General features: G+C 44.4%; 6 protein-coding genes across 6 annotated transcripts; 3 read left to right on the plus strand and 3 right to left on the minus strand.

Annotated features, from left to right (window-relative positions):
* Positions 1–26: 26 nt before the first annotated feature.
* On the plus strand, positions 27–3,723 carry CCR75_001598 (uncharacterized protein; the record flags this gene model as incomplete). Its single annotated transcript, XM_067959700.1, has 3 exons — positions 27–1,912; positions 1,974–2,640; positions 2,717–3,723. The coding sequence occupies 3 exons, from the start codon at positions 27–29 to the stop codon at positions 2,882–2,884; spliced, it is 2,721 nt and encodes a 906-aa protein (XP_067816644.1). The 3' UTR covers positions 2,885–3,723.
* CCR75_001599 (uncharacterized protein) lies at positions 2,949–3,707 on the minus strand (the record flags this gene model as incomplete). Its single annotated transcript, XM_067959701.1, has 1 exon — positions 2,949–3,707. One exon carries the CDS (start codon positions 3,705–3,707, stop codon positions 2,949–2,951), a length of 759 nt encoding a protein of 252 aa, XP_067816645.1.
* A 337-nt stretch (positions 3,724–4,060) lies between the features above and the next one.
* Positions 4,061–4,511, plus strand: CCR75_001600 (uncharacterized protein; the record flags this gene model as incomplete). The annotated part of the gene is made up of 3 exons (XM_067959702.1): positions 4,061–4,200; positions 4,240–4,335; positions 4,397–4,511. The coding sequence occupies 3 exons, from the start codon at positions 4,061–4,063 to the stop codon at positions 4,419–4,421; spliced, it is 261 nt and encodes an 86-aa protein (XP_067816281.1). The 3' UTR covers positions 4,422–4,511.
* Positions 4,512–4,557: 46 nt separating this feature from the next.
* Positions 4,558–7,821, plus strand: CCR75_001601 (uncharacterized protein). The gene is made up of 14 exons (XM_067959703.1): positions 4,558–4,742; positions 4,805–4,939; positions 5,003–5,065; positions 5,132–5,403; positions 5,487–5,562; positions 5,631–5,753; positions 5,837–6,110; positions 6,182–6,260; positions 6,330–6,408; positions 6,467–6,604; positions 6,675–6,857; positions 6,927–7,307; positions 7,371–7,465; positions 7,533–7,821. Exons 1-12 carry the CDS (start codon positions 4,572–4,574, stop codon positions 7,038–7,040), a joined length of 1,707 nt encoding a protein of 568 aa, XP_067816282.1. The 5' UTR covers positions 4,558–4,571; the 3' UTR covers positions 7,041–7,307; positions 7,371–7,465; positions 7,533–7,821.
* On the minus strand, positions 7,181–7,823 carry CCR75_001602 (uncharacterized protein; the record flags this gene model as incomplete). Its single annotated transcript, XM_067959704.1, has 3 exons — positions 7,181–7,307; positions 7,371–7,465; positions 7,533–7,823. The coding sequence occupies 3 exons, from the start codon at positions 7,821–7,823 to the stop codon at positions 7,181–7,183; spliced, it is 513 nt and encodes a 170-aa protein (XP_067816280.1).
* Positions 7,824–7,900: 77 nt separating this feature from the next.
* CCR75_001603 (uncharacterized protein) lies at positions 7,901–8,941 on the minus strand (the record flags this gene model as incomplete). Its single annotated transcript, XM_067959705.1, has 4 exons — positions 7,901–8,165; positions 8,236–8,347; positions 8,413–8,719; positions 8,793–8,941. The coding sequence occupies 4 exons, from the start codon at positions 8,939–8,941 to the stop codon at positions 8,002–8,004; spliced, it is 732 nt and encodes a 243-aa protein (XP_067816725.1). The 3' UTR covers positions 7,901–8,001.
* Between the last annotated feature and the right edge of the window lie 3,026 nt (positions 8,942–11,967).

Below are 11,967 nucleotides of genomic sequence, written 5' to 3' on the forward strand. Positions count from 1 at the left end.
ATGAATTATAGGAATTTTAAAGTCCGATGGAGGCAAGTCAAATGCCAATCCACAGCCCTGTCAATGAAATCGCAAGTGTCTTGCAATTCACAAGTCGCTGCTGCATATTGCCGGAAACGTTACAATCTCGCCCTCGAGGAGCTAGTCAGTATGTCCTTTGCAGTATTGATGACAATCGTTTCGCAATTTGTCGTATTTCCGCCACGAGCTTGTCCCGCACTCGACAGGTTTTCGTGGATGAATCGGTAACGCTACAACGCGACTCACAGTATTTCAAAGACGTACAGACTTCTCTTGTTGCTCATAATACGATTAAAAGTGATACTTATGCATTGGAAAACTCTGATTTGCTCTGGATAAGTCGTAATGCTGTACGCAGTGCTGTAGCAGTGACACTAGAGCTGCTTCCGTGCTTGAATTCCCAGCTACTGCGTGATGCCGATACGCGATCCTTGATGGAACAGACATTACAACGAAATGTGATTGTGTGTGTTACCGCCAAGGTGAAGCTCTTAACGTGTGAAGGTCTTATGGCAAAGACCCGAGACGTGGAAGCTCAAGAGCAGGAACAAGTAATGACTTTTAAAGTTGTGTCGACATACCCAGCTGCACCTTTTTCAAGAATCACGTCTACTACTCGTATAGTCATGACGGAACCTACTAAATCGGACAAAGCGGATCATTCTAATGAAATAGCCTCAACGATAACAGCTTCAGATACGCCACAGTCCAAGGGGATTCAAATCGGTGGTCTCGAACAAGAACAAACGGCTTTGAAGGAATTGATTCTAATGCCAATAAAGTACACAAGTCTGCGCCTTGATCTGGGTGTGGAATTACCCAAAGGTATTCTACTCTGTGGACCTCCTGGAGTGGGTAAGACATTGCTCGTGCGATCGGTTGTGCACGAATGTCGTCAATTCCAAGACACTTGTGGAACATTGCTGGATTTAAATTTGCAAGTCATTAACGGATCGGAATTGATCACAAGTAATCGTGGTGATGCTGAACACGCTTTACGAAATACGTTTAAGACAGCTATGGTTCATGCTGGCAGTAAAACTCACGCTGCTAGCGTCATTTTCATCGACGAAGTCGATGCCTTGTGTCCAAAGCGAGAGGCTGCAGGTGAACTGACTTCGTCAACCCACAACCGTGTGGTAGCTCAGTTATTAACACTCCTCGACGGCATCGATAGTGGCTTTTCACGTGCCAATGTAGTAGTAATTGCGGCTACAAATCGACCTAATGCGATTGATCCAGCACTTCGTCGACCTGGTCGATTGGATCGCGAAGTTTATGTAGCGCCGCCAAATACAGCGACACGAAAGAAGATTTTTCAAGTCCATCTTTGTCAAACGCCGGTCGCTGTAAGCAATAAATTGCCACAAGAAGCCGAAAAACAACGCAATTGGTTTCTCGAAACAGTGGCAGCTAAAGCTGTTGGATATGTTGGCGCGGATATCGCAGCCCTCTGTCGCGAGGCAACTATGATAGCATCAACCCGGCAAGTAGTCGCCATGTCTCGCGATCAAGAACTAGCACACTGGTGGACAAAGTGGCAACGCCAAGCCGAGCCTTGTCATGCGTTTTTAAACAAATCCTCTTCACGTGGTGCTGTAATTGCGGCTCGAGCGTGGCATACTTCCTCATTGGCAATCATACCGTTATGGTTTCTTGCCAACCACGCGAGTCGACCAGAAATGCATGCGATTCAAGACGAAAAGGATCCATTACGACACTCCAAGATCAAGTATTTTGATTTTCTATTTCGAAACGAAAAGTATCCCATCTTTACGGCTACGTCTCATGTCCATGCGACGAATGAAACTTTTGAAGTGACTTTAAATGACTTTGACCACGCCATGCAAATTGTCGTGCCATCTGCACTACGAGGGGCTAGTGGATACATGTGCGTATGTTCGTTGGTTTCAAAATACTTTTTATATCTGAACAGTACTGGTCTTGTGTAGGCGCGAAATGGAACGACAAGATTGGAATAGTATTGGTGGTCACGCCAAACCAAAGCTTGCGTTGCAACAAGCACTGGAATGGCCACTCAAGTATCCACAAACTTTCACTCGACTTGGTGTTTCACCACTTTCTGGTCTATTGCTCTATGGTCCACCTGGATGTAGCAAAAGTTCACTTGTCCGAGCTGCCGCGCACTCGAGTGGCGCGACATTTCTATCCCTCTCGGCAGCTCAAGTCTTTTCGCCATTCTTTGGAGACGCTGAAGCTGCGGTACGTCAAGTCTTTCGAGACGCTCGTGCGGCACTTCCTGCGATTGTCTTTTTCGATGAAATTGATGCAATGGTCGCAAAGCGTGAGTTTGATGAATCCAATGATCGTGGGACGTCTTGTGCCATGCGTGTACTGTCGACCTTGTTAAATGAAATGGATGGCGTCGACTCCACTCCAGGTCTTGTCGTTATTGGTGCCACCAATCGTCCAGGATGCATTGATGCAGCGCTGATGCGACCTGGACGCTTTGATCGCATCATATTCGTCGATCTACCCACGGAAGCAGATCGCGTCGAGATTTTACGAATACATTCAAAAGTCATGCCATTAGATAATGATGTGGACCACTTTAGTTTGGCAAAACGGACACCATTTTATAGTGGAGCGGAATTAGAGGTACGTGCGAAACTACGTTATGGAATGTTTCGAAACAATTAGGATGTAAAGTTACTTACGAGTGTTGTTTTGTCAGAATATTTGCCGAGAAGCTGCATTACTTGCGCTTCGAGAGTCGTTGGAAGCCAAGAAAGTGGCCATGCGCCATTTTAATGAAGCGTTACGAGGAAGCAAACCTGTCTCGTCCACGAAATCGATGCATGAATTCATTACATTTGCCAAAACCATGGGACATTTCTCGTAGGACAAGTGTCGTTTTTGTACGAATGGATTCACTCAATTATTGTTTTTTTACCCTGCATTTTAATTTATACGAGTAGTTCACCACCATCGATCAAACGAACTTGATGCTGCAGGGGGATCCCATCTCTCTCGACGCCAGCTTGTTCCATTTTGTCGACGACTTCAAACCCTTCGACAACTTCTCCAAACACCACGTGCTTGCCATTTAAATGCGGTGAAGCCTTGAGCATGAAGCAAAACTGACTGTCATTCGTATCGGGGCCTGCGTTGGCCATTTGTAAGAGGTATCGCTTCGAGTGGTGGAGTCGTAGTCCATTCGGCTCGTCGGGAAATTGCATTCCGTAGATACTACGACCTCCTGTCCCTGTGCCCGTGGTGTAGTCACCGCATTGGACAATAAAATCTTTTAATATGCGATGGCACTTACTGCCTTTAAACGAATAGTCTGTTCCTTTCTCGCCCGTCGTCAGCGCTCGAAAATTCTCGGCGGTTTTAGGCACGATGTCAGCGTATAATTCAGCCGTAATACGGCCAACGTAGACATCATCAATTGCCACGTCGATCCAGACGTATTTACGGTATATGACAGGCTTCCAAAGCCTTGTGGAAGCGGGAATAGGGACATTTTGCTCTTGGTGGGGCTTCTCAAGAGCAATTTTGTCCGTCAGCGTCTCGTCCGTCGTCTGCAACGGTGTCAGTAGTGGTTCGTGCATCGAAGCATTAGAGTATACGTTCACTACCAAACAGTAGGCTAGAAAAAAAAGCCCCATGCCCAGTAGTATCGCCTCGCGCGCTTTAAAGGTGCATGAACTTTGGCGTGCCATTGCAAAATTACCGGGGATATTTGTACACCACATCATATTTCGCGTCATTTATCTCATGTGGTCGACATTTAATGCCTCCGAATCTGATGTGGTCGACAGATGTACTTCCTTTACATTAGCAAAATTAGCGGGATGGAGTCTAACCCTCGGGACAAGTTACCTCAATCTCGTGCGCCATAGCACAAGTGACGTTTTCATAAAAAAACTTTTGTATTTCAATTACGTACGCGTATCTGAACGCTGTGTAGTTTTAAACTTTCAGCGTTCTTCGCAACGTCCGAAACACTTGTTTACTGCAAAAAAAACTCATCGCAACGCTTAAAGAATGGGTGTTAATTTTCCAACTTCACACCATGGACAAACCAACGCTAGTACTCAATCGAGAGTATCAAACGTCACATGGTCGATCACAAGCCTTCGTGAAGGCTTTTGACAATCGATTGCCATCCGTCGTCGAAATGCCATTGTGCCGGGCACTTTGGTGGTTGATGTGGTAGGATCTCCGCGTTCGCCGTTCGTGTTTTTGAATCAGGAAAGTCGCTTGGCGCTCGCTCGGCATCATAGGCAGGTGCAAGAACATCAAGAACCGCATTCCAACAGAAAAGTACCATATAGCATGGCGTCCGAGGTACGCTATTAATCGAATCGATTTTAACGTCATCACGGTTTTAACGTGTGTGTTTTTGCAGCCATGACCGTGGCATTTATGCTTAGCGCATGGGACTTGGAATTATTTTTGGCACGTATATTAAAAACTCGTAGATTAACATAAACATCGAATCAGACGCTTATTGAGTAGAAGAATTGAGTTCCATTTCCGTTGTGTATGCCACATATCACTAGCACCCTCCCAACGACGAGCTAATGATTAGCAGTAGATCGAGCGACTGGCGCTCTGCAGTAGAACGTCTCGCTTTATTTATGCAACGCTACGCAATGCCAGATGAAAGAGTGGCAAAGCAGCTTGGGTGGTCCGTGGAGAAATTGAGGACGTACCTGTCCCCCGAGTCTCGGCGTCTAACGACGTCGTCCGACGTACGTTTATCAATCCGTTTGGATCACAAATCGTATTGTTTCTAGCAAATTATGGATTGTAGATAGCAGACATCGCAGTAGACAAATTATTGATGCGATACCGTGTGGCGTTGGCGCATCAGACGCTAACGAATGCCACGACGAGGCCTTTAAAACCATTTACTGGAAGCTTGAGGAGATCAACGATGTCCATGCAGGTCAACAAGCGTTACTGTGATGTTTTGCAAAATGAAAGAGTCTAATTCCTGCGCTATGATCAGTTTGGACGCACTTTTGTGGACAGAAAGAGTATCATTCGCACTGATGTTACCCCAGCACAGATGGTTCGTGAAGTGGCACTAACGTACAGCTTGATAGTTGCTGTTACTATGTGGAATTGAATGTCGTAGAAAGAAGCCACAGAAGTATTGCAGACGCCAATTGGCAATCGAAAGCGAAAACGAAGAGCGATTATGCAACCTTTGAATGCTTTAAGTCCCCAAGTGAAGATCACGGACAAAAGTGACTCAACAAATGATACAAAAGACATGGAAATATGGAGACGCCCGTATCGTGCTACGGAGATCACACGGCAAATGACTACAATGGAACTTATCTGTCCCATTCGTCTTGATATTGACATGGATGGCGTTCGATATCAAGATACTTTTCTAATCAATGCGTGAGTAAAAAAAAGAAAGTCATTCCTTCCTTCTGTCCATGCTGGAAATTGAGTACGACTTTTCCACTTGACGTCGATTGTAGTGCTCTGACGACGTGCTCGCCAGAGTATCTTGCAACACAAATTGCCCAGGACGAAGAATTAAGTGATGCATTGAAGGTTTAAAACAAAACACTCGAGATTTTTTTTTTACCTATTTGTCCTCACGCTTGTCATCGCGTGAATAGGGAGCCATTGCCGAGTCAATTCGACGACAAATTTGGACATTCACGTCATTGGACACAACTCTGATTATGCAGTGTGAGAGGTTGTATCCAATCTATATTGATCTTATTATTGAAGGATATTCTGTACGCAATTGCTTGCATTTTCATTGCTATTTTTAAAAAAAGGGATTTGTAACAAAAAGAAATGTGGTTATGGAGGAGTTTAGCTTCGTGATCAATTCGAGTGGGACCTTTTAAACGATTACAATGCAACCGAGACATTTGCCGCGGTGCTTTGCAACGAGTTAAAGTTGCCGAAAGGATTCGAGCCTGCAATCGTTTATTCAATCTACGAGCAAGTTGCTGCCTATCGTGTGGCCTTAAGTGGTTATGAATGGATTGGAACGGTCTCAGGTAAAGAAAACGACACGACTTCTTGCGTGGGTTACATTGAAATCATGCCATGTCTTGACGATGTTGTTCGTAACCACGAGGATACACGTACGGATGCTGTTTTTATAACGTTTTCTTATGAAAACAAGGAGAATGATCGACTCGGTGATTGTATTTAGAGTTGTGGCAGCCAGTATTAAGTGAGCTGTCTACCGAAGAAAAGAACGGTTTATCGGCGAGCATTTCAGCTACTCGAGCGTACGTTTTAAAGAAGCTTGTGATCGTTATGGACGTCTTCAACTCGACATGTACCTCTTATTAACGCAGTCCTACCTCGATCAAACAAACGTCCACGCGCATTGAATCGTATGATTGTAGCAAGCGAGTTCGCCAGCGTGTGGCAAAGGTGTGTTATTGTATTTAGGCTTGAAAGTACTTGAACGAAAGCTCACTTGTATGCACAGGATCACCGCCTTCCTCGACCCATCAATCCTTTTATTGTATTTTGCCAAATGCAAAAGGAAGGATTGGGCAGGACACGCCGTTCGGCATCGGAGACGAGAAAAATCATGGGCGACAAGTGGCGCAAATGCTCGGAAGAGGTCACAATGGCTTGATCACTTTTATATGCGATGAAAAATAGAAATTATTTTTTATGAAATATGTTTGTAGGTGAAAGAATATTATTCGCAATTAACCGAAGTCGAAAATGAAAAACGACGTCGAGATTATATTTTGGATGTGCGAGATCGCGAAATTGCTGAATGGGAAGAAGACGAGGCTCGACGGAAAGGACTGGTGGCGTCGTCGACTTTAGAGGCGTCGACAGAGCACTTTCGTGGTCTCTTGCTTGAAGTACGTGGGGATTTTCATCGTTGTATGCATCATGTTTGGCACCTCATTACTGATAATGGGTGCATTTAGAATTATCTGGGGGAGCGACATCTTGTAGATCTTAGGAAGCAAGAGCGAATGGGCGATTCCGGTGAAGAGGATAATAGTAGTGAGGAAATAATCGACGAGACTGACGAGATGTAACATCACAAGGGCAACGAAGCCATGCTTTAAAGCATATGCGAAGAAAATTCAAACAAATTGACAACAAGCAACGATTTTTCTTTTTTTATTGTAAAAACTGAAAAGGACTTGCCCTTTTTAATCTTTTCTTACAACTCCGTTTACTTGTAAATCTCAATGCCGGTAGCATTTAAAATTTCCGTATGAAGCAGTTCCGTGAGCTCGCTACTGTCTCGCGTATTCACCCACTGTCTGCCTTCAGCATGATATTCATAACGACGAGGCCCACTGCCATCGCATAGAGTTCGTATTACATATAAATTGTTGCAGCCATCGATATGTCAATCGTACCTAATTGGAGAGGACCACCAAATCTGTCGGTTGGGCACCTGGCGGTTAAGAACCCACGTGCCGTGCTCACCCAAGTCAATCTTGAGAACTCCTTGCTATCAAGTCATGAGAGACGATGAGGCTAATCGTTTTTGCTATTACAATAGAGGGCTTTGAACCCACCGTATACATGATGTCAGAATCGTCCAGCATCTCCTCGATACCGTCTAGCCAGCTTTGGATATCATGCAAAGTCTTGTCCGCAAGCTCTACAAATTGAGTTTCAGTCATTTGCAGAGGTTTCGCCGGGACATCTGTTGAGAATTGTGCGGTTTGGATAGAACACCACTGTGGCTCAACAGTTGGTACATTCAACCTCTGCTGATACAAGGGATAAGATGTTGCGTTGCAGCACGTCTTAGAGGTATTGCGAGATGCACGCCGAAGCGAAGAAGAAGCAACTCGGCGCAGCATTCCGTTTTTCACGTGATAGGCTCATATGGGGCTAAATTATCGAATTTTTTTTACACGTCATACATTTGAAGAATTGCCCCACTTTAAAGTAAATTAAAATTTTTCTTAAAAAATTGAAAATTATTCTATTCTTAAGTTCTCAGCACTAGGCATGTTAAGTAAAGCTCATACTAAAATCTCAGGCATTATTCTCCTCGTCAGGCTCTTTGCAAGGTCCAAACCGCTCTGACTTATAATTTGTATACGTAAGGAGATGATTGGACAATTTGGATTGAAAACCAGGGTAAAAACCCGAGGGAGTAAATCCTAACTCTGCTTTCATCTCCTTTCGCAATTGTTTCGCTGAATAGTCAACACATAAAAGCCATGAGCACTTTGAATAATAAGACGCGTAGCAGCAGCTATTGCGTACAATTTATAAACGCAGATGGACAAACGACGCGGTCTTTCTTGTGAGGCACAGATTCGACGTCCTTTGCAAGCCATCGCAATGTGTCGGAATACTTTTTTAAACAATCCTGGCTCTATATTAGCCACAAAACAATGTTTTATACGATAAATTGTCATTTTGTTCGATAGCTTAACGCACCAAATGTGGTGGCTCCATCAAAACGTAGTCGAAAAAGTGATGAAACTTCTCGGGCAAGGATGTTGGTGTGTTGTAATCATAGAAACAATAGCTTTCGCCGTATTTCGCACCAAATCGTCGATCAAATTCAAAAATATAAACATTCTCGGCCATTCTTGCCTGCTTTCGATTGTCCGTAACCTCGCTTTGAATCTTTAAAAAATCCCGGTACGCTGCAGGCGTGCTAACAAAAGCAATTTTAAGCTCGTTGCTGCTGTGTTCGATGGCTTCTTTAGCCAAGGAGCGTCCAGTTTGCTCATCGTACCAGCTAGCATCATAATTTGATCAGATATATTGTATTTATATGTGTTAGAGCAGAGCTGTCGTTTTCTGCTTCGTACAATTGAGACAGTCGAAAATCCTCCGACACGAAAGCGTTGTCTTCCTTGTGGGTCTCCTGCAAATGAGCCTGCAGCGCCGCTAGCGTTTCGGTGGACAACTCGTTTGCCAGGAGCTCATTTGGAAGAAGCTCATTCATATTACTATCCATAGGTGGTGGTCTCTGTTTACCGTCTTCGTATCTGCGGTAATAGAGCAAATTCGATTAAAGAGCACGCGTCACATTGATGAGGATTATTGTGTTTATATGTAATATTGTCAATATTACCATACATGATAAAATTAACGTTTATAATTCCTTATTATTTCTCCGATACGAAAAATTAGTAATGTACGAGATATCGCGTTGCATCAACGGTAGCGAAACTACCATGCTCCTTAAGTCAGAGAAAGACTTATTGACTCAAAGAGTCACTTAGTTCTATAGATCCAATAGGTTCAACAACTCAGTGAGCTGTACAAGCTCGTAGAATCCAAGGATTCGTAGAACCAAGTGTGAAAAAGGGTGTATCGTTACATGAAATTAACGCTTAAAGGTTGTTAATTATTGTACTCTCTAAAACAAAGAGAATATTTAGAGAAAATTGTTTTACGTAGTAATATCCGGAAAGCTTATCCATTGGTAGATATAGGCCATTATGTCTACTTGCTCTGCGGTCCAGTCAGCACTGGACGCGCACAAAGAGAGAGACAGATAAGACTTGATTACATGTTTTGCATCAGTTAATACTTGATTTAGTATTAAATGGATAGAAACAGAAGAACATAATTATATTAAATACAGTTTACTGTCAACCCTATTTAAGTCAGCGTTTTAAAGAGAGTCTTCCTCTGCACGTGCTAGCTTACGTGAAGTGACGTGAGGCACCACTCGCCCTAAAGCGGTGCGAAGTGGACTTGTACCGAAGCAGTACAGGTCGGCAGTGCCCCGTACACCTGGTAGCACTTTGTAGTCCGTCCAAGGACCACAGTCCTATCTTCTAACATGGACATGTTAGAAGATAATGGAAATACGCATCACGTTTCGCGTATTAGCTACTCCTTTCTAAGTGGTATAGAAAGGGGTGCGGTCGAACGAATGGAGGCTTTTAAAGCCCGGCTCAAACAGTTTGAACCGCCTAGGGCTGAGTACAGAGGTCAATCAGAGCTTCTGAAACTCAAGCAAGGCAAGCGCAATGTTCACGCTTATGCCCAGCATGTACGACTCTTAGCGAGTTGTATTACAAATAACCCAGTCCATGAACACACATTGATTACGGTGTTCATGCAAGGTCTTACGGATGGTCCCATAAAGACCCACCTGTTCCGCTTGGAACTGGATACGCTTGAAAAAGCAATATCCGTTGCGGAACAGGAGGACTTTAGCTTAAGACAGGCTCAAGCTAGTTCGTCATCGTATCGTCCTTCAAGACGACCTGAGCAAGGAGGTCCAGAACCCATGGACCTCTCTTACGACGAAAGCGAGAGACCTCGCTTTTCGAGCAATAAGCGATTGCAGAAATGCCATCGCTGCCAAAAGTTAGGACACTACGCTCATGAGTGTAGTGCCCCACGCCCAGCACCGATAGGTACTGAACGCAATTTTGGACCGAATGCTAAAAAGGGCAACGGTCGCGGATCCGACGTTGTTGCGAAATCGCAACAGCGAGGCGGATCGCCAAAAAAACGGTCGGGGTCAGTAGGGGCGCAACGCCCTACTGATCAAGCAAATCCAAGAGAATTCGCAAATCTCTTGACTAAAATTTTCTCCAGGCACACAATCATTATGTGTCTCTGCACCTGGTGATGACGTATCCCTCATCACCTTGAAGTTAAAATTGACAAATGATTCGTCACTTAGAGCCCTAGTGGATGTGGAGCGTCGAATAACTTTATTCGTCGCCAGTCGCTAGAGGATCGTAGGCTCAAATATGTTGAGCGCGACATCCCTCCAACGAGGATGACGGTGGGTCTAGCGACAGGCGCATCGATAACAGTAATGAAACGCGTAGTGAAATTTCACTACACGTTAAACGATTTACAGTACGATGATGGTTTCATCGTACTGGATTCGGATGACAATTTGATGTCATCCTAGGTCTACCCTGGCTCAGAAAATATGAGCCAAGGATCAGCTGGCAGCATCGATTTGGGCGGCCTACTTTGGACTGCGTCTGGACCTTGAAATACATAAGCATGAGATAGAATAATACATGTCGTAAAGATGCCTGCCACTTTTTAATCAGATGGACATCTTGTGAACGTCTTGGAGCGTCTACAAGCGTGGAAGGTACTACGAGTGAGTGCGATGGCCTCACTTGTGGTACGGTCGTTTGTACGACTGCACAAGATCACAGTGTGATTTCTAATCACCCTTTGGAGTCAGCTTCCGGTGGCTGTGCGAATGCACAGGTAGCGCCGAAGGTCCACCACTCGAAGAGGTCGAGTCGATTGAGACATGAATGTACGCATAGTGGGCCAAATTTAAGGAACATACCGGCTGTCCAAAAGGGACAACACGATGATCCTAGGTCGAGTAGAGAGTCGACAGTAGAGGACACGACTGTGATAGCGCAAACACAGCCGGAAGACAAGACTGTCCAAAAGGGACAACACGATGATCCTAGGTCGAGTAGAGAGTAGACAGTAGAGGACACGACTGTGATAGCGCAAACACAGCCGGAAGACGTTTTGGGAATAATTTCCACGTTATTGAGGAGAAATCTCCTCAAATAGTTAATGCTAAAGTGATTGAACTTCAGCATCCCGAGGGATTATCTCTCGGCAGCCTGCTGAAACATCCCAGGAAGAAACCGAGACATTGAATGTCTTGTTTAATGGCGTATCAAGAGTAGGCGTTTATACTCTTGATCTGTATGCGCCTCCGAAGTTAGTTTCCGAGATAAATAAATTACCAACCCTAGAATTTAAGAAGTTCTTGAGAGATCTGCATAGTGGTAGAATCAAGCAGATCTGCGTACTCGTCACAGAGGACAAATACGTAACCGAAATTTGTTCAGCGGTAACTTTTGCAGAGAACGAACGGGTTCTCAGCAGCTCATCGATGGACGAAAGTGTCCTCGATGTAAAGACTCGGATTGAGAGATTTACTACTCAATCCTGGGAGTCAATTAAGGCAAATCCTTTAAATAAGGATTTCATTAAATTCAGGGATGTATTCCCTGAAACAGTTCCATG

This window comes from Bremia lactucae, linkage group LG4 (genome assembly GCF_004359215.1).
Source record: "Bremia lactucae strain SF5 linkage group LG4, whole genome shotgun sequence".
NCBI classification, from domain to species: Eukaryota; Oomycota; class Peronosporomycetes; order Peronosporales; family Peronosporaceae; genus Bremia; species Bremia lactucae.